At 45.2% G+C, this 24,000-nt stretch overlaps 1 protein-coding gene across 3 annotated transcripts in view; it reads right to left on the reverse strand.

Moving 5' to 3' along the window:
• The window catches only part of abi1a (abl-interactor 1a), an 81,563-nt gene that overhangs the window by 45,419 nt on the left and 12,144 nt on the right, over nucleotides 1–24,000 (reverse strand). For all 3 annotated transcript variants that reach the window (XM_063206955.1, XM_063206956.1, XM_063206957.1), the window contains exon 2: nucleotides 17,368–17,535. In XM_063206955.1, coding sequence (XP_063063025.1) covers nucleotides 17,368–17,535 — 168 coding nt within the window. The remainder of the gene's footprint in view (nucleotides 1–17,367; nucleotides 17,536–24,000) is intronic.

Consider the following 24,000-nt stretch of genomic DNA (forward strand, 5'->3'; position numbering starts at 1 on the left):
TGTGGTTACTGACCTCTATACAGTCATTGGCTGTCGCGGCTTGTCGCCGAACCGCGTCATAAAAAGTTGAAAAGATTTCAACTTCAAATTGTCGCGCTCGGCGCGCAAATCGCTCTAGTCTCCAGAGTCGCTTTTGTCTCTCGACTCAATACAAAGTCAATTACTTCCGTCGCTCGACTCGCTCAGATCGCCGCTGGTGTATCTCTGCGGTAAGGCCTTTCAGAGGCTTTTAGGCTGCTTGCACCACCCTGACATTTTCAAGTATTTTCAGCTAACAGTAAGCATCTATGCAAAAGTGGAATATATGGTTGTATTGTGAAAAGCCTGACAAGAAATAATCTGAAAAAAAATTGGATGTCATACAAACATGTTTTATTTAAATTGAGTATAAACACAACTGTACAAAAAAACAGGTTTCAGACGTCTTCAAAAAGTTCAAGAAAACACACAATAAATATATCTAGCCAAGACTTTTGAAGTTTGAATCTTGTAAACAAATATGTTGGCAGCATAAAAGTGAAAAGGGCATTTAGAAATGTTTTGTTGTTTTCATACAAAATGCAAAAAAGAATGACTATGTCACTGCCACTGCCTGTCTCATTTGAATACTAATGAGATAGGTGTGAAAAACCTCTAATGGCCCACACCCCCCTGTCAATCCCCATGTGCTCTGATAGCCCCAACCCCCCTGTCACTCTACGTCTGCTGTGTTTACCCTACCTGAAAGGGGCGTGTTGTCACCTCTGAATAGCCACTCAAGCACCGGTACTTTACATGTGAATAGCTATAGGTGTGGCTGCTACAGGCAGAGAGTACAGAATATGTGAAGATTTCTTTTCACTTTCTTTAAATTGGGCCAGCTATATAATTTATTTAATATATATATATTTGAAATCTGGAAGGTCTGAGGTTTCTAATGGCGTAACTTATGTGTTTCAATGACAAAAACTCACAGAGTTACAGATTTGTTTTTGGAGACATGTCAAATTGCCCTCTAAAGGGCACTTAGACCTCAATGGGTTAAGTGAACAAGTGATAGGGTTATGTTATGTTAAAATGTGAAAGTTAAGGTAACAAATAATTTTAAAAGATCGTTTTTTTTAGAAGTGTATGCACAAGAATGTTTCACAAAACTCCTGTGAAGCTGAGCCTTTTAAAACAGTCAAATTTTATTTTTGTTATAGTGTTAAACATCAATGTTAACTAGGCAACAGCACAAAGTCCCCTTCCGTCCATCAGAGTCTAACTATACATATAATTAGGCCTACAGTTGATTGCAGTTAAGGACAGCGCAGTGAATCTGATGGATATGTTCAATTATCTCGCATTTTGCCGTCCGGAATCCCCATTCAATGCCACGAGGATATAGCCTACACTAGGCTACTGTAACGTAAGTCATAGTCTACTTTGTTCTGCTAATCTGTCATTGTTTGTAAATTCATGTTAATTTAATTTAAAATGGTCAGCATAAAGACGGGGAACAGTCACTTGCGCTAACGTGGAGAGAGAGGGGGGAGAGGGTGACGCTGCTGACCGACCTGCACTGTAGGCTACTGTACCCTAGTCAGCTGGCGCATGCTGTTACATTATGCCTTTCAGTTGGCTGATAGAAATCAGTTTTTCCACACTCAATATCCTACGTAGTCTTTGTGTTTTATGCTTGTAAAAGTAGTAGGATTTTAATAGCGTCGTCCGCCGGTGGTCACTCTATTTTTTTTTTTTGAAACCGTGGGCACCGTGCGGTTGCCCACTACCCCGTTCCGTGACATGCAAACCGTACGGTCTCGGTTTGCAACGCAAACCGTACCATGCCTAGTGTGTGTGTGTGTGTGTGTGTGTGTGTGTGTGTGTGTGTGTGTGTGTGTGTGTGTGTGTGTGTGTGTGTGTGTGTGTGTGTGTGTGTGTGTGTGTGTGTGTGTGTGTGGAGAAGGCAGTTACAAGGTGGTTGTGGAGGACTGAGTGTTGGTGTGGAGGGAAGAAGGGGAGAAGATGTCAGCCTGATTATGATCGACGTTCAAATCTCTTCGAGACTTGGTCTGACCAAGAGCATAACAATTAACATTTCCCAAACCGTATGGTTGACACGCCTCCCTTGGTTTGCTTATGGTCGTTTGCTTACCGACAAGTGGGGGGAGTTCCCGTATTTTCGGAAACTCAAAAAGTACTTGCATTGCTCTTGACCCGACTAGAAGCAATGCCGAAGGGGTTGTGTCACTAGGAGGGCATGGCCTGGCTAAGGGAGTCGAGTCTTCCTGCTGGAGGAGAGGAGAGATGAGACCAGCATGCTGTACAGCTGGCTGGAGGTCCAGATGATGGAGATGGATAGGGGGGATGGAGAAAGGGAGGGTTCACTTTAGTGCAGTGCAATGCAATGCATCTCAATCTTCCAATAAAACGACGCCACACATTTCCTCTCTCACACATACTCTCAGGGTCTCGCCTTCCTCCGTTCCTCTCCTCTCCTCTCCTCTCACTCATCTGTTCTCTTCTCTCCTCCCCTTCTTCTCTCCTCTCCTTCTCTCCTCTGTTCTCTCCTCTCCTCCTGTCTGCCTCTGTTCTCTTCTCTTGCTTACTCTCACTCTCCTCTCCTCTCCTTTGTTCTTTCCTCTCCTCTCTCCCCAGCCTGCCTCTGCGAAACACTCTCTCTGCCCTCTTTCTCAATCTAGTGTTTCAGATGGGAGGCTCCCTGAAGACAAAAAGACAAATCCTCTGAAATGAGAGTGGAGACAGCTAGCTGCGGCGAACCATTAGCACCAAACTAATGTGAGAGGAAGCCGCTCCTATTACACCAGTAAGGGGTGAAGAATGGGTGTATAGGCACGCACGCATGCACGCACGCACGCACGCACGTATGCACACGCACACACGCACGCACACACACACACGCACGCACACACGTGCACACGTGCACACGTGCACACGTGCACACACGCACGCACACACACACACGCACGCACACACACACACACAGACGATAGGGCCATCAATACACAAAATGAGGCAATGGTCATCAGGACAAATAGAGAAACAGGGCTCTCTCTCTCTCTCTCCATCCCTCCCACATACACTGTAATCACAAACACACAGTTTCGTAGTGCAATTTCCTGCAAGGAAGTCGATTCAATACAAGCAAACAGAGAAAGGCACACTGCCAAAGACTGCATCAGGCACATACTGTGTACTGTACTTATGGGTGGACGCCCAGGCTGGACACACAGACATGCGCGCGCAGACACAGACACAGACACAGACAGACACACACACACACAGATTCTCGTCACACACACACACACAGACTCTCGTCACACACACAGACTCTCGTCACACACACACACACGCACGCACACGCACACACACACGCGCACGCACACACACACACGCTATACTTCAGCACATCTGAACACAATCTACAAAGTACTGAAGCAGCCAGCCACGTTAAGAGATCATATGCAAAAGATGCGGCATCTGGCAGCATTCCTGTACACCTGCAGCTCAGCTGAGCTAACCAAGTAGCAAACACGCTTGTCAGATTGTGTGTGAGTGATTCTACAATTCGCCTACACTTTTGGCAAAAGCAAAATGTCAATTATCAGTATTTTTTTTCAACTAAATGACCTAGATGTTTACATTGTGTATATATTTAAGTTTCCAAACAAACAAATTGCCAAGCTTAATCTTAAATCATTTGATAAATACTCTAATGAAAGCGAACATTTGCTTAATTATTTTGTCAACAGTGTTATGGACAAATACTATGTCATTTCAAACATATATAAAAATACTACAGAGTTGAAACAATATATGTTTGAAAGTGCTTATGTCCCTTAGCAGTAATGTTGTCATTAATCTGATTAAACTGATATAGAAAATGTGATTGTTGAGCTTCATAAGTAGGATTTTATGAGTCACTGTGATACAGACTGACACATTTTTCATCATAAATCCCTGTAACGTCTGATTTGAATATAGTCACCCTCCTTACACAAGACTTCCTTCTCCAGAGATAATCCCTAGTGTATGTTCATAGGATTTTTCCAACACATAAGGGATCAATAGCGCAAAAACACTTTCAAAACAGTCAACGGTGTTACTCAACTGTGTTACGGTCAACAGTGCAGGGGAACAAGTCGGCACTTTTTTAGGAGAAAAAAACAGAGCAGACAAACCCATCTCCCTAGAACACAAATTATTTTGTTTGTTTGTCTGTCAATATGGATATAAATTGGCAAAAACATACTCCTCCTCAACTGTCATCAGTGTTGCCAGATTGGGCTGGTTCCCGCCCAATTGGGCTGCTTAGGATGGCCGTGTGCGGGTAAAAATGGCATCTATCAGAAAAACCTTCCCACTGTCATATAAATCAATAGAATTGGGCGGGTTTTTAGGGCGGATTTTGATCATTTTTTGGGCTGGAAATCATCAGCCTCATCTGGCAACCCTGACTGTCATACTTAATTGTAACACCATTGACGGTAACACCATTGACATTTCAGCCATTTTTATGGTGTTGTGCTAACTGAGGACGTCAGAAGTTCCACCGCAACACCTTAATCAATTCATGTATCTGTATGCTTTATCTGTGTTTTTCTACATGTGATTTCTAATTCAGATTCTTATGAATATGTTGATAACACAGTTGACAGGCAATTTTCCCGCTATGAGAACATGAAAAAGAATGGATTAAATTATGGAAGGATGGAGCTCAAAATTTACCAAAAAGTCTTCCCGTATCCTGCCAAAGAGGTTATGACATCACGTGATGTTATTCGTATGGCCTAAGACCAAACCATTACTGATTTATGGAGGAGGTTTCAGACCGTGACACGGTTAACACAGTTTTCGTGGACACACACAAAATGGCAAATTTCATGTATAATGGAAAGGACAGTGGTCTTTCTGACAGTTTTGTCATATTGTGATGATTACTGTGAATCAACATTTGCAATCGTCTTGGGCAAAACAAGCTTCTTTACATGCTAATATGAAGACTGAATCTGACATTTGGAAAACAGGACGGCATGAAAACGCCCAAAACCAGTATTAAATATTCATTCTTGCTGAGGGAAATAATGCTATGTCTACACTTTCTGTATTATATGAAAGATAAATGTTTTCTAATGTCCAAAACATCATTGGTTAACAGTTAATAGTTAGTGGAACTGCCAAATAAAATCCACGGACTTAAAAGTGTAGGCGAATTAGAGAATCACTCGTGTGCGTGTCTTTGGTGGTGGAAAATCATGAAATAGCTGGTTTCAGTGTGTGTGTGCATGTGCATGTGCATTTGCGTGTGCGTGTGCGTGTGGTGATGCATGGTGAGACACACTTTGCATGCAAGTGTTATATGTGACAGATGATTTTATGTATAAAGGGGTTTTATTGAGCTGCCAGTCTCTTCTCGTGAAGCATCAAACAGCATGCGATTACATACTGGCTAACTGAATTATCCACAAACGCAAACACACACACGCGCAGACACAGGCACACACACACAAATGCGCGCGCACACACGCACGCCTCCACAGATCCTTTGACTACGGGCTGTCTGGATGCTCAAAGAAAGAGAGTGCATGGCATGGCTATAGGTCAACACTGGAGGAGGTGAGGGAGAGAAGGAGATGGACGGATAGAGAATAGTGGGGAAAGGGATAGAGAGAGGAAAGGATGGAGAATAGAGAGGGAGAGATAGAGAAGTGAAGGTTCAGAGGCTCCAGCTGCCCAGCAGACAAAGCGCTCTGTGTTCCCGACCTCTCCATAGCCTCTTGATGCAGCACAGACACATACAGCGAGAGGGAGAGAGAGAGAGAGAGAGAGAGAGAGAGAGAGAGAGAGAGAGAGAGAGAGAGAGAGAGATCAATAGCAGAAAGTGCATACAAGAGGCACCCCATACTTGGTTATTCATTCACTCCAGCATAACAGCTAACCCCGTTACGTAGTTACTCCCTCACAGACAGACAAGAAATGCAATAACCACTATTCCTTAAATCCAATCTGGTGGTGCAGGTGCAGAAATGCCAAATGTATTCCTCATCATCCTGCAGTCAAGCCTTGCTAGAGAGCTAATCCATCATAAAAACAAGCAATGATGAAAACCAGCGATATTATGCATCTTTAGACTGTTGCTATGGAGTCTGGCGATCATCATCATCAGCTTTAGGTTAATGTTCCTGCTACGCAGCTAGCCTGGAAAGCCAGACTATAACATGAAATGTACAGTCTGGGCTTACACCAACAAGCTGGCTTTGAAACTGCATTGTCACCGTGCTAAGACCATCTCAATGGCTCGCTACAAAGATTCAAAACTAGACAGAGTGAAAATAGGGGACAGAGGCAGGCCAGGCCAGATTCATGGCCCAGCTACGACCATCCCCCATGATGTGAGGCGACACCAACCCCCCAGGCAAAAAAACATATATTCTGCCAGTAGGTTGGTCTGATGTACTAGGCTAGACTGAAGCGTGTTTAGTAGTGCTGCCGTATCCGAACGTGAACACTAACTTTTCAGTAACAAGAAACAGATGAGGAAAATAAGATAAACAGAGCCCTTCAGTTGCCTTGATTTCCTGCCTGATAAATGATGCGAAACAGAGCTGGGTGTTACCCAGAGATATGGTTATTAGTCACAAGGTGTGCCAGCTTTCCTGAAGTGCAAGAGGCAAATCAGGTGTGTGCACATTCAGATATACACTAAAGGGGTTGATGTGTGGTGATTGTGGCTAAAGGAGGAGGAGGAGGGAGGGGGGAGAGAGAGAGAGAGAGAGAGAGAGAGAAAGAGAGCGACAGACAGACAGACACATGATGGCAAGAGAGAAAGAGAGAGGGGAGGGGGCAAGAGAGGAAGGGGTAGACCTGCTCTAGTCCAACTATCTCAAAGTCACACACTTGATGTATTTGAAAGAATCCTTACAAGATGAAGCTCTGAGATTTGAGAGACACGCTCACTCACTTGTACCACACATCTGAAGATGGCAGAGAAGGGAAATGCCACTAGCTGGGCCAGCCCAGGGCTGAGCCACCACCACACCCTTTCACATTCTGGTTAACCATGCAAACAGTCAATGCGCATCAGGCACACACACACACACGCACACGCACACACGCACGCACGACTGGGTGTGTCTCATTGCCACATGCCTCACACCACTGAAATCAGCAAGATGGCATAGTGGGTAGGCAGAGGGAGGCTAGCAGCAGATGATGAGATGGGCAGACTAAAAACAACTCTTTCCTATCCTCCTACACCTCCTTTTCATACTCTCCTCCTCCTCCTCATCCTCCTCCTCCCTCCTTCCTTCTACACCTCCCTCCTGACATGACGAGTCAGATGCTTGACTTGGATAGCCATGGCATGGGCTCATGTAAGGGAGTAGTTTTTTATGTTTGAGAGTTTTCAGGTTAAAACAAAGATTTTCAATGTGGTAACCGAGATAAACCATGCTATGTGACACCAATGCAACAAAAGTGAAATCAAGTCCAGTCTCTGAAATGGGCGTGACAGAGTTCTTAATGAACCGTCTCTTCCTTATCAATCGTCCCTGGTTTGAATCGCGCACCAGCAGTAGGAAAGGGGATGGTCTCCTACACCCTCACCCATGAATGGTAGAGCTGGCAAAACTAAAAATAGCTCTGCCCTGGCTATCCTCCTACACACAACACTCCTCTCTTGCCAAATGTGTCTTGTGAATTCCAATCCATGAAAGGCTAAAGAAAAACCCAGAAGCCACTAAAACTCACTGATTTTCAGAACATCTCATTTGTTTGTAGAGGTGCTCCGATCACCATTTTTTGGCCCGATCACTGATACCGATCACCAAAAATCTTTATCTGCCGATTACCGATCATTGCCGATCACAAAAATGATTTCCTATTTTTTTAATAGCATATTAATTATCCTTATTGAATACCATTTCTGCCCATAAACCAATCAATCTTAATTTGCACATGTCTATTATTAGGCTATGTTGGTAATACAGTCTACAGTATTAATCAATGTATAAGTTATTGCATAGAATAACTAAACTATTTAAGATTTAATTGAAACTGAAACATTACATCAAATAGTCTTCCACATACGAGAAAAAAACAACCTGTCGCTTTAAATGAGCAGCCTCGTGAGGAGAGCCCCTCCCCTCTCTGTCACCGTCCACAGTTGCAGTGCTCCACTACCGTTCTGAATGTCTCTCTCAAGTTTTAACCACATCTGTCGCCGTTTGGTATTTCAGCGACTATCAAACTAATCGACTGACTGCCAATTACAACTTTGAAAACAATAATTGACATGTTTGTGCTGACAACGTGAAGTTGTCGAGTGCTGACCGAGGCAATAGGTTATAACGTAAAATGGCTCACTGGCGAGTACTCAATCGCAAATTACATTGTCAGGTAAACGGCGCATGGATCGGAAAATCAGATCATTGTTGATGCAGATATGGTTATGAATGGTGGAAATGAAGGGGGGAATGGCGAAAAGTTATAGACAAGCAAAGATGCCTTCTTTTGGTGCACTTGCAGCTGTGCAGAGCCAGCGCCTACATGCAGCGCCAGGTGTAAAGGCAAATGGTTGCGTGAGGAATTTAATATCTATCGATCGGTTTTTTGATCGGCATGTTTTTCCGATCACCGATCAGGCTATTTTTGGCCATTATCGGCCGGTCATGATCGGCAGCCGAGCAATCGGAGCACCTCTATTTGTTTGTATGGCTATGACATCAACAATAATAACCACGGCAAGTGGGCGGGAAAAGCACCAAATCTGGCAACCTTGCACCTCCCTAGTGTGCCAGTGTGCCCTGGGGGGAATGAAGCCAGCAGGGTCATCACACCACGCCCCCCCTCATGTTGCCATTGGAAAATCCCCATCAGCACAGGGTGGGGGTGGCAGGGCAGCAATCGCATGGTTAACAGGGAAAGCATGGCCTTCTGGTTTCTCTCACTGCCTGTTCCAGTATAGAGCCATTTCACTCTGTGTGTGTGTGTGTGTGTGTGTGTGTGTGTGTGTGTGTGTGTGTGTGTGTGTGTGTGTGTGTGTGTGTGTGTGTGTGTGTGTGTGTGTGTGTGTGTGTGTGTGTGTGTGTGTGTGTGTGTGTGTGTGTGTGTGTGTGTGTGTGTGTGTGTGTGTGTGTGTTTCAGAGCAGCACAGGGAAAACACTGGGTGTGAGAAGAGGGTTTCATTCACATTATGAATAAGAGGTTTGAAAATCTACAATGTCTATCTCTCTCTCCCTCTTTCCCCCTCTCTCTACCTCCATCTCTCTCTCTCCCTCTCTCTCGGCATCTCCTGCTCTCCATTTCTTGTGCGAGAAAGCGAGCCTCCGCCACTCTAGGTGATTAAGATTCTGTGGACATATTTCTTGGTTGTGACTGCCGTCAGCACTTTCTTATGCCCTCCGCACGCCTTCATTGCCCAAGCAGGAGGACATTCATCATGGCTGCCGAGATGAGACGCTTGGGAAGGGTCAGCTCAGGTTTACCCATGATGTGATGTTACGCATCACGCCAAAGTTGTGAGAGTACAATACTCCCTGTCTAAAGCATTCTCTCCGACATAGCATTAGATGTTATGCATAGGCCTATGTTGTGCCAACTTTGACGTTGAGAGAGTGCTGTATGTACTCCCTGTTCGAAGAAAGAAAGTGCTAAATATGAGTGAAATGTGCAAACTTTTCCATCAGACTGTGTGTGCGTGTGTGTGCGTGTGCGTGTGCGTGTGTGCGTGTGCGTGTGTGCGCGTGTGTGTGTGTGTGCGTGTGTGTGTGTGTGCGTGTGTGTGTGTGCGTGTGTGTGTGCGTGTGTGTGCGTGTGCGTGTGCGTGTGTGCCACTCACAGAGAGACAGACAGAGAGCACTTGACTTAGGTTCCCCATCCCAGCTCTATGTCGTTTACAGCCCTTGAGGCCGTTTTATCCTGCCCCCGATATAATTTTAATGTTATGCAGCTTCACGTGAAACAAGACATTTTGAAAAGGAAGCTTAGACATTACATTTGCAATACAATTAGGTTATATTAGGGGACCCAGAGAAGGAGGGGTCTGTTTTAAAGGTGGATGCCTTCAATATAGGCCTAAAGTGCAGGGGGAAATCCTGGTTTGTGTTCATAGTACGACCCTTGGAGGACTTTTACAGCCCTTGGAGGAATTTGAAGTGGCCACTCAAACGAAAAAGACTCCCCACCCCTGCCTTAGAGAGTGCATGCTGGGAATCATGACTTTGCTTACTCACTCCAGCAAGGATTATTCACTGCCTCTTAGCCTCGTTAGAGTGAGATGTTCCGCAGTGATATTAGCTTTAGTGCTGGGACTTATGATGTGATGGGACTAATCGAGACAGGGCAGTCAATCATTGCACAGGGTGACCCAACTTTATAGCCATGGATGAAGGGGTGGGGGGTGCACATATAGCTGAGATATAGAGAAAGAGAGAGACAGAGAGAGACAGAGAGAGACAGAGAGAGACAGAGAGCGAGAGAGAGCAAGAGAGATAGCTGATAAACATCCACAGCTACAAGCTCTCATCTGAATTATTAACAGAGTAGTAGTAGTGGTGGTTGGGAGAGAGTGGTGGAGGAGGGGTGGAGAGATGGAAAGGAGAAGTGGAGGGAGGGAGAGAGGAGGGTACAGATAGAGGAGGGAGATCAGATGGAGAGTTAGATCAAAAGAACAAGAGAGGGGATAAGAGAAAGAGGAATGGATGGGACAGAAATGGATAGACAGAGATTGCTGTGGTAAAGAAACCACGAATACGCAAAGAGAGCAGCAGAGAAGGAATAAAAGAGTGAATATGACAGAGAGAGAGAGAGAGAGAGAGAGAGAGAGAGAGAGAGAGAGAGAGAGAGAGAGAGAGAGAGAGAGAGAGAGAGAGAGAGAGAGAGAGAGAGATCCTTTAATTTGTGCTCAAGGCAGAGTGAGTCTGTCTACTCAGGCATGAGGAGTGGGGTTAAGTGCAGGAGACCCTGCTCTCAGCCACCCAGCGTGAGTGACAGGGAGGAGGACGAGTGGAGAGGGGAGGAGGCCAGAGAGAAGGAGGAGAGTTGGAAGAGGTGGGGGAGAAGATGAGGAGGGAGCAGAGGAGAGGAGAGTCGAGAAGAGCAAAGGAGAAGAGGACAGGATTGGAGAGGAAAGGGGAAGAAGTGAGAGAGAGGAGAGGAGAGGAGAACAATGACCAGGAGAGAGGAGAGGAGAGGAGAGGAGAACAATGACCAGGAGAGAGGAGAGTGACAGGAAGCAGGGCAGAGGAACAGAGGAGTGGAAAGGAGAGCAGAGGAAGAATAATATGGAGAGAGGATAATAAGGAGTTCTTCAGAAGCTGCCAGCACAGCTCATCACCACCTCATAGTCATGCTGAGGGGGGACATTGCTATGGATACACACACACACACTGTGAAGCATGGGCTGTACACCCGCACACATGCACGCACTCACGCACACACAGACACAAGAGCACAAGAGCATGCACGCGAGAAACAGTTAGCTAGTCTATGCACATGTATTTGTGCCTGTCAGTCCGTCTCCGCTTGTGTGTGTGTGTGTGTGTGTGTGTCTCAGAGAGAGAGAGAGAGAGACAGAGACAGAGACAGAGACAGAGAGAGAGAGAGAGAGAGAGAGAGGGAGAGGGAGAGGGAGAGGGAGAGGGAGAGGGAGAGGGAGAGCGAGAGGGAGAGGGAGAGGGAGAGGGAGAGGGAGAGGGAGAGGGAGAGGGAGAGGGAGAGGGAGAGGGAGAGGGAGAGAGAGAGAGAGAGAGAGAGAGAGAGAGAGAGAGAGAGAGAGAGAGAGAGAATCCCTGCTCTTGGAATCCTGGGTGCAGTAGAAAGGAGTCTCTGTTTCAGGGACGGTGACAGTTTGAGGCTATGCTTGTGTGGCGCTTAGTAACTCTTTTCAGATCTTAAAAACTTGCCCTAACAGAGCTGTCCCTTAAAGTTTGCTGGCAGACAATTTATTACCAGCCATTTATCTATTTAAAACTTTGCTAAACATTCACAACTATTTATATTAAATATGCGAGGTACAGGCATGGCCAGGAGTCTCACTGTAGCAGTCATGCAGTTCCTTGAATAGAATGAGACACTGGTTATATATTTACATGGAATACAATATCTGTCAAAAAAATGGAACAGCGTTGGGATCTTTCTTTTCCCCAGGGCCCATTACTGTAACTTTTATGGAACGATATGTACCCAGCATATTGTGAGCGGGGGAGGCCGGTGAACAACCCACTCACGTTACTGCATCAATACATGCTTCACTCGTACAGCATTATTTTTCTCCAGTTTTTTAAAGAAATATGATTGTGTTAAAAAGCCAGAGTTTCCTTAGCAAAGTGTGTGAGGGGATCGTGCATGGGATTTTGTAGATGTAGATGGTGCACGGTTGAGTGGGTGGCTGTATGGATTGGATTCTGTAGGTAGTGGAGACAGTATGTGTGTGACAGGTTACATGTGGTAGAACTGCAAAGTAACAGATGGTCTTGCATCTCATGCATGGAAAGTTTATGCACCATATTAACACACATCTCACACCTAGGTTAAACAGCACTTTCCCTACAGCAAGCAAAACGCTCTGCTGGTGTCCGATTACCCAGAATGCTCTGTACCCTGTTGCCATAGAGACCCTGACCACTGCACTTTGGCATTCCATCCCAAATCTGATTTCACTAAAGACGAAGAAAGGAAAAAAAGAAAAAGGCACAAAAACAAGGTCATCCTGGGCTACATAAATCTCTTGTCTTTCCGCGGCTCTGTCAAAATGAGTCTTTTATCCCCTGTGTGCTGTGGCTGGGGCTCCTGTGTGTTGGTTTATGAGGCGCGCTCCTGGTGAGCAGATGGAGGCTACTAGCAAGCGCAGCACCTGAGGCATGACCCCCCACCTCTTCTCAAAGACGCCGCTTCCCCCCTCAGCACAGCAGGTAGCCTGTTAAAAACATGCCTTTAGATCCACAGTCTTCTCTACTGTACCACTCTCTTACCCTCTCCCTTACTCTTTCTGTGTCTCTTTGCACAAGGTCTGGGCATTATATTTAATAGGCCCACAGTAGGTGAAAATCAAAACATCAGCTTGCTTCAACTACCAGTTGTTGCTGTTGACCTACAATGTAAACCAGGATCAGTGAGGTGTCTGTCTGTCTGTATTTCTACTTCTCAAGCATTGTCTGGTAGATGTGGATTGGATCCAGTCTCTTCTTTTGCCCAGCCTTCTACCTGAGGCATGGCGCACCACCTCTGCTCAAAGACGCAGTTTCCCCCCTCAGCGCAGCAGGTTGCTTGTTAAAAACATGCCTTTAGATCCAAAACCTCCTTCTCTACACAGGATCTCTCCCCCTCCCTCTTGCTCTCTGCATTGTGCTCTCTGCATCGTGTTGTCACGGTGGCTTTCTGTTCGTTTACCATTCCATCCTTCTCCCCCTCACTTTCTGCACAACTTCTGCATATATTATATTATATAGGCCTCTATTCTATTCTCAAAGTATCTATAATAAGCAAAAAAACTGCCTCTTGCTTCTGTTACCAATAGTTGTTTGACTATGGCTGTTGACCCACATTGACGTACATTTTTTTTTCTGGGTCAAAAAAAGAAAAAAAAGTGTCCATTTGTCATGTCTTTATTGGCAGACAAGACAAACTGTGTCACTTAGCATTGCAGCATAACCAAGCGCAAAAAGGCAATGCCAGGCACACACTGTGCATGAATGTCACATTGGGTGTCGCTTTCTCTCTCTCTCTCTCTCTCTCTCTGTGTGTGAGTCTTTGAAGAGACCTGAGCTCTTAATGACTTCATGGGATCAGTTGGCTCCCAACGACAACACCAGCAGTCAGCCAGGCTGTGCAGAGAGACTTGGGTTTAACCTGAGGCACTAAGCCTTCGCTATGACTACAGCTGAACCAGAGAAGCGAGAGGCCACCGAGCAGTGAAGGACAGTGGGGAGAGAGAGAGAGAGAGAGATAGAAAGAGAAAGTGAGAGTGTCTGTGTCTGTGTCTGTGTCTGTGTCTGTGTCTGTGTCTGTGTCTGTGTCTGTGTGCGCAAGAGTGAGAATGTGTGAGTGTGAGTGTGAATGTGAGCGTGAGCGTGTGAGTACGTTTGTGTGTCTGAGTATGTGTGTGTGGGTGAGTGGGCTGAGTGAAAAGCATAGAGAACCAGCAAAAAGGGACCATTGGATTAGCTTGAATCGCTCATTGACTCTGCGTAGCAGGCAGGCAGGCAGGGAGGCAGGGAGGCAGGCACACATTCAACACATTCAACCACAAACAGGGTATATTCAACAGAAGCCGCACACAACGGGAAAGGGCCAGTCAATGAAGTGGGAGGCAATGAAGAGGGAGAGAGAGAGAGGGGGAGAGGACACAGAGGGGGACACAAAGGGACTTTCAGAGACTCAGCTGTGACAGGAAGGGAGCGCAGAGGGGAAGACATGGCTGTAAAAGATAGACGACAGCCTATACAGTAGATAGCTAGCGAGGGAAAACCAGGGGTGAGTTTCTCAAAAGAGAAGTTATTAGCCTGTTAGCAACTTCGGTAGTTGCCAATGGGAAAATGCATTGAAAACAACAAAGTAGCTAATGTAGTAAGCAACTTTGGTTTTGAGAAATTCACCCCAGCAGCGTCGTTGAGGCTTGCTGATGCCAGCATGACCAAACAACCCCGTTTTCAAGACAGCCATTTAACAAGTACATGCCTTCCATTTCCTCCTCGTATACGCTATACTGCATAATATGGGCCTTGCGGGTGTCCCTACACAACATGGGGCCCTGTAACTTACAAGCTGTAAGCAGACTGTGGCCTTTCTACACATATGGATGCTCCCATGTTACATGTGTATGCACCGTGCGCACACAGGAATAAGATGCTAAATATAAGCATGCATGCCATGTGTGATTTAATGCACGGAATTCTATTTTTTTAAGATAGATCTGGACCCATCTTGGTGGTGGTGCAGCTGTGTGTGTGTGTGTGTGTGTGTGTGTGTGTGTGTGTGTGTGTGTGTGTGTGTGTGTTTCACTGTATGTATTTTGAGCCAAGACCAAGGCCATGCGTGGTTAGCTGAGGGATTCCAAGTCGCAGCTGCGTTGGTCCGTACAAGGCTGTTTTATTTCCTCTCTTCTGGGTGCATAATGCCAGTGTGTGTGTGTGTGTGTGTGTGTGTGTGTGTGTGTGTGTGTGTAGGGCTGGGCGATATGGAGAAGAAAAAAAAATCTCGATATATTTTGTCTATATCTCAATATGCGATATATATCTCGAAATGTTCAATTCCCCCTAAAAGAGGCAAAAAAACTACATAAAACTAATTCTTAGTAGACAACTGGCATTTATATGTATACTTCGAGACAAAACTGTCTGGGCTGTGGCTGTGCAGCCAGAACTTTGCTAAATCGAAGTAATGGCAAAGTGGAATCGGAGCAATCTCTTCTCGCATTTCTATTATTGCTATGGTAACCGAGACACAGACGGGAAGCAGAAGCGTCCGCTGGTGCAAGAACAGCGCAGAGGAAAAGAATTTGCCTCTGGCAATCTCAGAATTTTAAAAGTTTATCACTTTTCTCGATAGATTCGATATGCCAAAATCTATATTGAGATGGCTCTCCTCGATATATCTTATATCTCGATATATTGCTCACCCCTAACGCTACTCTGTGTGCACATGAACTGCAATGCCAATGTGAGTCTTTTTGCCCTGTGCCATTAATGCCAGTGTGTTACAGTGTTATGTTTATATTTGTGCTTTGTACCCGTGTGTGTGTGTGTGTGTGTGTGTGTGAGAGTGTGTGTGTTTGTAATAGCAGGGCTCCAGAGTGCGACCAATTTGGTCGCATATGCGCCCATTTTTTTCAATGGTGCGCCTAGAAAATATTTTTAGGCGCACCGGTGCGACCAGCCATCAGTAGAACAATCAATTACCAAACAACCGTTTTAATGGACATAAAATTAATTCATTCTACAGTAGTGGCCCATCATCACACAATAAAACGTGTCAAGGCGGTCATTCCTTCAACTCCGCTGAACTACCGGTAGCTTTCTCCCCCTTCCTTGTTCACAGGCAGCCCGACGTTTCAGAATAGAATGTTCGACTTCGCTCAACTATCCGAGTTCACATGTGCCAGCGAGTTTTGTGTTCTCAACCAGGCGAGTTTTGCAACGGACGAGAGAGTTACAATCACGGTAAAAACAGCAAAATGACTTGAGGATATTTTAAACACGAGAGAGTCACAATCACGGGGAAAAACTAAATGGCTTGAGCGGATATTAAACATTGCCACACAAAAACGCAGACTGGTGCGGATAATTGCCCATTTCAGCCGCGTGCAGAGCTGGCCAAACAACAGGTGACGCGCTAGTCTGTCGGGACTTCTGTGAGAGTTTTTTGATAGCGACTAGGGCAGGCTACATACTGCCTATCAGTCGGCAAGGCATCGTTCATGCACCTCGAGACAGCACGAGGGAGAGAAAGGGAGAGACGCTGTCGTGTCTGTTCATAGCGCTTGCTAAGATACCACAATCATTATGCTGAGGGAGAGCGCTCAAAAACGGGGAAATAGACAAAACCCAATTCACCTCAGATTCCACTGTAAACATAGGCTAGGCTATTTGTGTCTAATGGTTTTAAAAATCATGACATTTTTAGCAGGGTTTGTTAAAAAAAATCTATCCATCCATCCATCCATCCATTCATCTATCTATCTTCATATTGTAACTCTGTGCTTGTGCCGTGTGTGTAGCCTTATTGCAGAAAAGGCTGGTATGTTGATCTTACTAGTCAAACACATACTGGCTAAAAGGCTACTAATTTGGTCTTTTCTACCAGCCAAACCGCTTGTAGCCAAGATGTGTTAGGTAGCCTACTGTCATGTCTTTTCATGTGATAGTCTTCCAAATGTGCTCCTTATAATTTATATTATTATTATTCTATTATTGTTGCTATTATTATTGCTATTGTTATAATTTTTAATTATTTTTTTTTAAAGCTGAGGTGCGTGTGTGTATGGGGTGGTGAAAACATTTGGGTGCACCTAAATTTTGTGCTGGTGCACCTAAAACATTTTTTTAGGTGCACCAGTGCAACCAGTGCAAAAAGTTAGTCTGGAGCCCTGAATAGCAATGTGTGCTTATTCCAGTGTTATGCTTATTGTTTGTGCCTCGTTCCCGCTTGGACTGACTGATGATATCTGGTACGTACGTACGTGCGTGTGTGTGCGTGTGCGTGTGCGTGTGAGAGAGAGAGAGAGAGAGAGTGTGTGCGTGTGTGAGAGTGAGAGTGTGTGTGTGTGTGTGTGTGTGTGTGTGTGTGTGTGTGTGTGTGTGTGTGTGTGTGTGTGTGTGTGTGTGTGTGTGTGTGTGTGTGTGTGTGTGTGTGTGTGCGCGTGGGCTTATCTGTGCTCTGACTGACCTGTGAGATGTGGTTGATGGAGGACTCCATTCTGCGCAGCTGGGAGGCCTGGATGTCCAGGAGCTGCAGGACGTTGTTGGCTAAGGCATTGATCTGGTAGGCCACGCTGGCCAGGGACTGGGTGGTGTAGGCTTTGGTCTCCTCCAACGCTTTCCTCTTGTCCGGAGCCTGGGGGTGGCAGAGAGGGGAGAGAGGGAGGGAGGGAGGGAGGCGGGGGTGAGTACGGTACTACTGTACTAAAGAACGTAGACATGCTTGACAAGACAAACTAACAGTAACAGTGGCAGAGAGAGACACAGAGAGAGAGACAGAGAGAGACAGAGAGAGACAGAGAGAGACAGAGAGAGACAGAGAGAGACACAGATAGAGACAGAGAGAGAGAGAGAGAGAGAGAGAGAGACAGAGACAGAGAGAGACAGAGACAGAGAGAGAGAGAGAGAGAGAGAGAGAGAGAGAGAGAGAGAGCGATAGAGACAGAGAGAGAGAGCGCGATAGAGAGAGCGCGATAGAGAGAGCGCAAGAGAGAGACTCGCACACACACACGCACACATACAGCTGAACAACCGAGATAAAGCACATGGAAAACTAAACCATTTTGTGCAGCTGGCACTGCAAAGAGGGAGCCCAAGCAATCACTGGCTGCACACAAACAGAGCTGCTCAGCTCAAGTGAAGGCTGCACTCTGCATAGTGCACACACCGCCACTTAGCCAGCCTCAGAGGGCCCTGTCACAATGTATGGTTACGGACAGGACAGGACGGGACGGGACCGGGCCCACACTGTCTGAAGCGCTGTGTGTGTGTACACGGGGTAACCAGGGACAACCCTTCAACCAGCCACTTATTACGAAGCCACTCAGAAGGAGCGGTCTTGGACAGGACTCCAGGGAAAGAGAAAGAAGGAAGAAAAAAAAAGACATGACTGAGACTGCTTCTGAAATGGTGACATGTAAGGGACCAGCTGAATCAAAACCTGACGAATCAACTGAGAGGCCTTGGCATTTTTGGCTTGGCAACAGATGGCTTTTGAGGTCCAGACAAACACACAAAACACCTAAACTATTATGACCTAACACACACACACACACAAATCACATTGGCGGAGTCGAATAAAGAGTTATGATGCGGTCACATCAAGACATAAAAATGACCAGACCATTTTGAATAACAATTACCAGCATTAACATGAAAAAAAGAAGAGAGAGTGAGAGAGAGACCGCGAGAGAGACCGAGAGAAGGTGGAGAGCGCTACCAACAGACATAAAAAGGAGAGAGAGTGAGACGCACAGACACACCTCTGAAAGGAGAGGAAATAAGCGTGGGGGTTTTGTTCTCCATTTGGCTTCCTGTTAAAGCGAGCGATGCAGAGTAACAGTGGTTGAAACTTCAACTGCGGTAAACCTCCGGTTTTCACAGAACCTGATGCCATCACCTCAAACCGTCCTCATAGAAAAAAACTTCCACAATCCAAATATAGATTTTAGCACATCATCAACACTAAACACACATAATGATTTAATATCATTGCAGCCAATTGCAGCGGGCCCAAACCCTTCCTGTTTGAATCTGCATGGGCCTTGCGGTTTGGCGTAGACGGGTGGACGGACAATAATGGCGACAAAACCATAAACATGTTTCCCTTTGACACGTGCCTCTCTTTGGGCAATAGGAAACGCCAAAGTCTGGAGGCCATGGCGTGTACATGCGCACGAGTGAAGCAGTTGGTGTGAACAGCGGGTAGGCAGGGAGGCACTGCCGGAGGGGGTGCCTGTGTGCGTGTGCGTGTGTGTGTGTGTGTGTGTGTGTGTGTGTGTGTGTGGAGGTCCTTGGCTTGCGCAGACCGAACGGGAGGAGCAGATGTGTGCTTATGTGATGACCGCCCACAGGAATGCTGGAAGATTCTTCCCACCGCGCGCTACGCCACACAGGCCATCTGTTGGACAGGACGACATGGGCCGGGCCGGTGTTCTGGCCGGTGTTGCTTTGTCGAAATGAGCGACCAGCAGGATGCTGCCCCCCTGAACCACTCCAGTAACCCCAACCACTGATCCAGGAGCAGTTTTTAGCATAGCCCAACAGGTAGGACATAGAGAGAACAAGATTGGCTAGGCCAGGAGGGCTGTAAAATCTGATGCATCTATCTTTGGGGAACATCTTTGCTATAGAATGGGGCAGCCGTGGCCTAGTGGTTAGAGAGTTGGTCTTTCAATCTAGGGGTTGCAGGTTCAAATCCCCCCTGACCTCTCAAACACAAGCAGGTAATTGGAGTGCTTCAGGGTCTTCACCTTTTTTCCTTGGTGCTCATCAGTGTAGGGGCTCTCAAACTTGGTCCAGGAAGACAGATGCTGAGGCACTCAAGGTTGCAATTTTTTTACTTTTTTATTTGGCTACAATGCCTACGCGTTTCGGCCCTTATGGCCTTCTTCAGGGCGTATATGATGCCCATGTTCAGGTTGGAAATTACAAAAGAAAACATCACATAAGACAAGTCTCATTTGCATTTTTAAAAAGAAGAATTCATGGAGAATGAAGAAAAAAATAAAATAAAAATCTGTGGACAATCCCACAAGGGGTTCTGGAGCTCTGAAAATGACACCCAAAATGATTTGTCAGACTTGTGAGGTATTCTGGTCAAACACTGATGGGGTTTCCTTTCTATTTATAGATTTTTATGAGAGTGTTCCTACTTGTCTCTACAAGGGAAAAAAATCAAGAGGCTATGTTGGGCACAAATATGTCTTCTGAAGGCCTAAACAGAGCACAGCCAAAAACTCCAGTACAATTTGTATCATCTTTGAGGGAATGCCATGACGATGCAGGATCATACAGACCAAAACTGACAGTTTTGCAACAAACTATTCCTATCTATGTACCAACATGCCAAATTTGAACTTCCTACATGGTTTAGTTATTGAGCTGCGGGCTTGTGAACTTTGACAAAAAAAAAGAGTGTGAACAAAATGGGCACCCCCCTCCCCCAGTAAAATTAGCTGTAACATGGAGAGTATACATCTTACATTCAAATAAATTTACAGTGTTTCTCTTAAGTACCATGGGTACACTTGGTAATATTTTCAGAATTTTTTGAGACCTAAGTGCGCGGGCACTTGTTGATTTGGCGTGGAATGACCCAATAACGTAATGTAGAATGTTAGATGCACCCTAAGAAGCATGTATAAGTTACTTGAATTTCACCCAGGGTAATGCAAACACAAAGAACTAATGACATCTATCCAAAAGTCTCTAAATTTCATTAAACCTTTTTAATTCTAATGACACATTGTGATGACAAAGCTCTTCGATTCAATTCCTGCAGCATCGATTGAGGTCACTTCCAAGTTCCAACACAAAAATCACTATGTATAGCAGTACAGACCTCTAAAGAGATTTACTATTTCAGATTAGATTGCATAGTTCCCCATTTTGGTGATAGGAATGCATACCCATTCACATCATGAGCTGACTGAAAACACATCAGGTAAGCAAACCAGGGTTCCCACTCTAAGTCATATAGAAAATTCCATGATTTTCCATGACTTTCCAGACCCAAAACAAAGAATTTCCGTGACCACTTCCATAAAAAGAAATAGCGCTAAGTTTTAAAAAGTGTGAAAACTGAAGATTATCTTCACCCCTAGAGCCGACGGCGAGCTACCGCCAGACTAAAGAGTGCTCATTGCATCCTAGAATGTTGCACATTACAGCGTGAAACCAAACCCTCTCTGGCTAAGCGTTGTAGTATAACCAGTAAGAAACAATGTTATACACAAAACAAAAAAAGTTTTTGCTTCTACACAACTGTTAAGAAAATTCCATGATATTCCATGACTGTGCATGCAATATGGCAAAAATCCACGACTTTCCATGACTGGAAAAACTTTTATGAAATTCCATGATATTCCATGACCCGTGGGAACCCTGGCAAACAGAAAGTCTCCTGAATAGAATACAATGCAACAACGCCACACAAACACAGTCTGGCACAGACACACACACAGACCCTAAATGCTTACACACTATTTCTCTCTAACACGCACGCACGCATCCCTTCAGCATCACCCAAGAAATGCTTACACACACACATACAAACTTGTGAAACGCACTCAATGTGACACACAAACATTCAAAACACACTCACTGACAAATAAACACTCAAACCAAACGCACGTACGCATGCTTGAGTCAGAGGTAGTAGGCATTGCTTGCTACATAACATAACAGCACTCCTGTCCAACGCTCCCTCGGCAGAACCAAACAAATGGAGAAGCTCGAGACTCGTGCTAGCTCTATTTTTAGCCGTGGGTTAGGAAACCACTTCAGCTGCATCTGCTAGCGATACATTATTCATCTCGTCCTCTCTTCTTCTGCGTTCGCTTCATCGCCGATACCCTTTGCTTTGGAAATTCCCTTCTCCTCCTACTATGGGTGTTCTCCTAGTAGTCGGCCTACTGTTTGAGGTAACTCGGTTTTAACAAGGGAGGACAACTCCATGCAAATATGGAGCATGGCCAACATTAACCAAATTGATAATTATGAATATGCCTGCCCATTCAGTCTTCATGGACATCCCAGATACCCTTGTTGTTGGACATCCCTTCTCCTACTATTGGTCTCCTCCTAGTAGTAAAGTTTGGGGAAGCTCAGCATATACAATGGCTGTATGGAGCATGGTCTAAATTAACCGTACAGTATTAAGAAGTGTTACTGGTAATCTCTAGCATGGCACATTCACATTCACTTTGATGACATCCCTGATTCTCCTGGTATCTCTCCTCCAACAGGTTTTCCCCTAGTAGGCTACTATTTGAAGAAGCTCTGTCTGTACAATCATCTGTACATCATGGATCAAGGATCGCAGACTAAACTGGGATGATGGTAACTCGATGAAAATTGTACACTGTTTATCGACATATTCGACACCTTTGGAAATCCTCTGACTCAATACAAATGATAAGTGTAAAGTATTGGTCTAAGAGGGAGGGAATTATGTCTTTATTTTCTGGTCAGTGATGTCAGTATAGTTTGACTCTGAAGAAGGCGCACTGCGTTGAAATGTCTACCGTTTAGGGATGCACCGATACCGATACTGGTATCGGTATCGGCTGCCGATACTGCTCATTGTACTCGTACTCGTACTCGTCAAGCACTTGCCGATACCAGGAACGATACTGCTATTACACAAAGCAATGCAAAATCTTGTCACGTTCTGTGGACTTGACAGTAGCATGGGAAAAAATTGCCACCTCATACATTTAATAACACTTAAACCTACATGGAAATGAACAATACAAATATCACAGGTGGAAAAAACAAGGCCATGCATGTATTTTCATTGTATTTCAGTGGAAAAAGGTATCGGTATCGGTACTCGGTATCGGGAAGTACACACATTAATGTACTCGTACTTGTATCGGTTTTCAAAAAAGTGGTATCGGTGCATCCCTTCTACCGTTGTCTACTGTCCTGGACTGGGAGCACCAAGAAGGTTAGAGCGCAAGTGACTTCCCTTTTACAAGTTATAAGTTAGGCATTCATTATTTGACAATCTGTGTTACCCTTGGAAAATATGGGCCTGGGATCATAGACCAATTGGGAAATTATTATTTCTCAAATTACCATGGTATACAATAAATGTCTTAAAGTCATGTTGTCTTCTTCAGCACTGTTAGAGAAACTTCTACTGGTGCTGTCCACTTTCAGCAAGCGCAGTCTTTCCAACAACCAGGATTTGTGATCGCAGGCTAACAGGGGAAACGATAACGCAAAGCAAATTATGAGCGCCGATGGACTACATTAATCACCCGTTGACGACCTGATCTCTTCTACACACGGTAATAATATCATGCCTTCAGGCAGGTGTCATAATATCTGGGAAATGAGTTCGATTTAAAATCATTATTATCATCATCATCCCAGAGCCGAGACAACAGACACCATCAGCTCTATCTATCAGGGCTGACAGCAGCCGTAGCAGCAGCAGCAGCAGCAGCAGCAAGCTACAGTACGCTGCTTCAATCCATAAAGCATCCATGAGACAGGTAGTAATACATCCACATGACGAGAGGCCGTAATCCGCTGTGTGTGTGTGTGTGTGTGTGTGTGTGTGTGTGTGTGTGTGTGTGTGTGTGTGGGTGGTTGGATGGACCCGTGCCAGGGGCATTCCTGAAGAGATTAGGACGTGAACGCCATGTTGTATTACGATGGCGATTCAGCAATTCTAATCTGATGGTGGTATGAGGCGAACCTTTGCAGCTGCAGTTCCCATGAGACAAGAGAATTACTTATGGCCAATGTAAATCCCACCAGGTCCTCATGACCTACATCTGACGGAGAAGAATGGAGGATGGGGGGAGGGTGCGAAAGTGAGAGCGAAAGAGATAACGCATATAGCAAAGAGGAGATATCAATTCATGGAGAATCACACTGCTGTCAGTCTTCTGCGTGCATGTGAATGTAAATTCACACAAGTTTGTATGCAAGACCTCAATAGCACTAAGGTAAAGAAAATATATAAGCGAGTAAGGGACCAAAGACATAAAACTCCCATCAATTCAATGCAAATTCCATTTAGTGACTTAATTCATACAAGAATTTGAATCCTTTACAGATTAACTTGGAAGTCTGTGTATCTGAG

The sequence above is a fragment of the Engraulis encrasicolus genome, chromosome 9 (assembly GCF_034702125.1).
Source record: "Engraulis encrasicolus isolate BLACKSEA-1 chromosome 9, IST_EnEncr_1.0, whole genome shotgun sequence".
NCBI classification, from domain to species: Eukaryota; Metazoa; Chordata; class Actinopteri; order Clupeiformes; family Engraulidae; genus Engraulis; species Engraulis encrasicolus.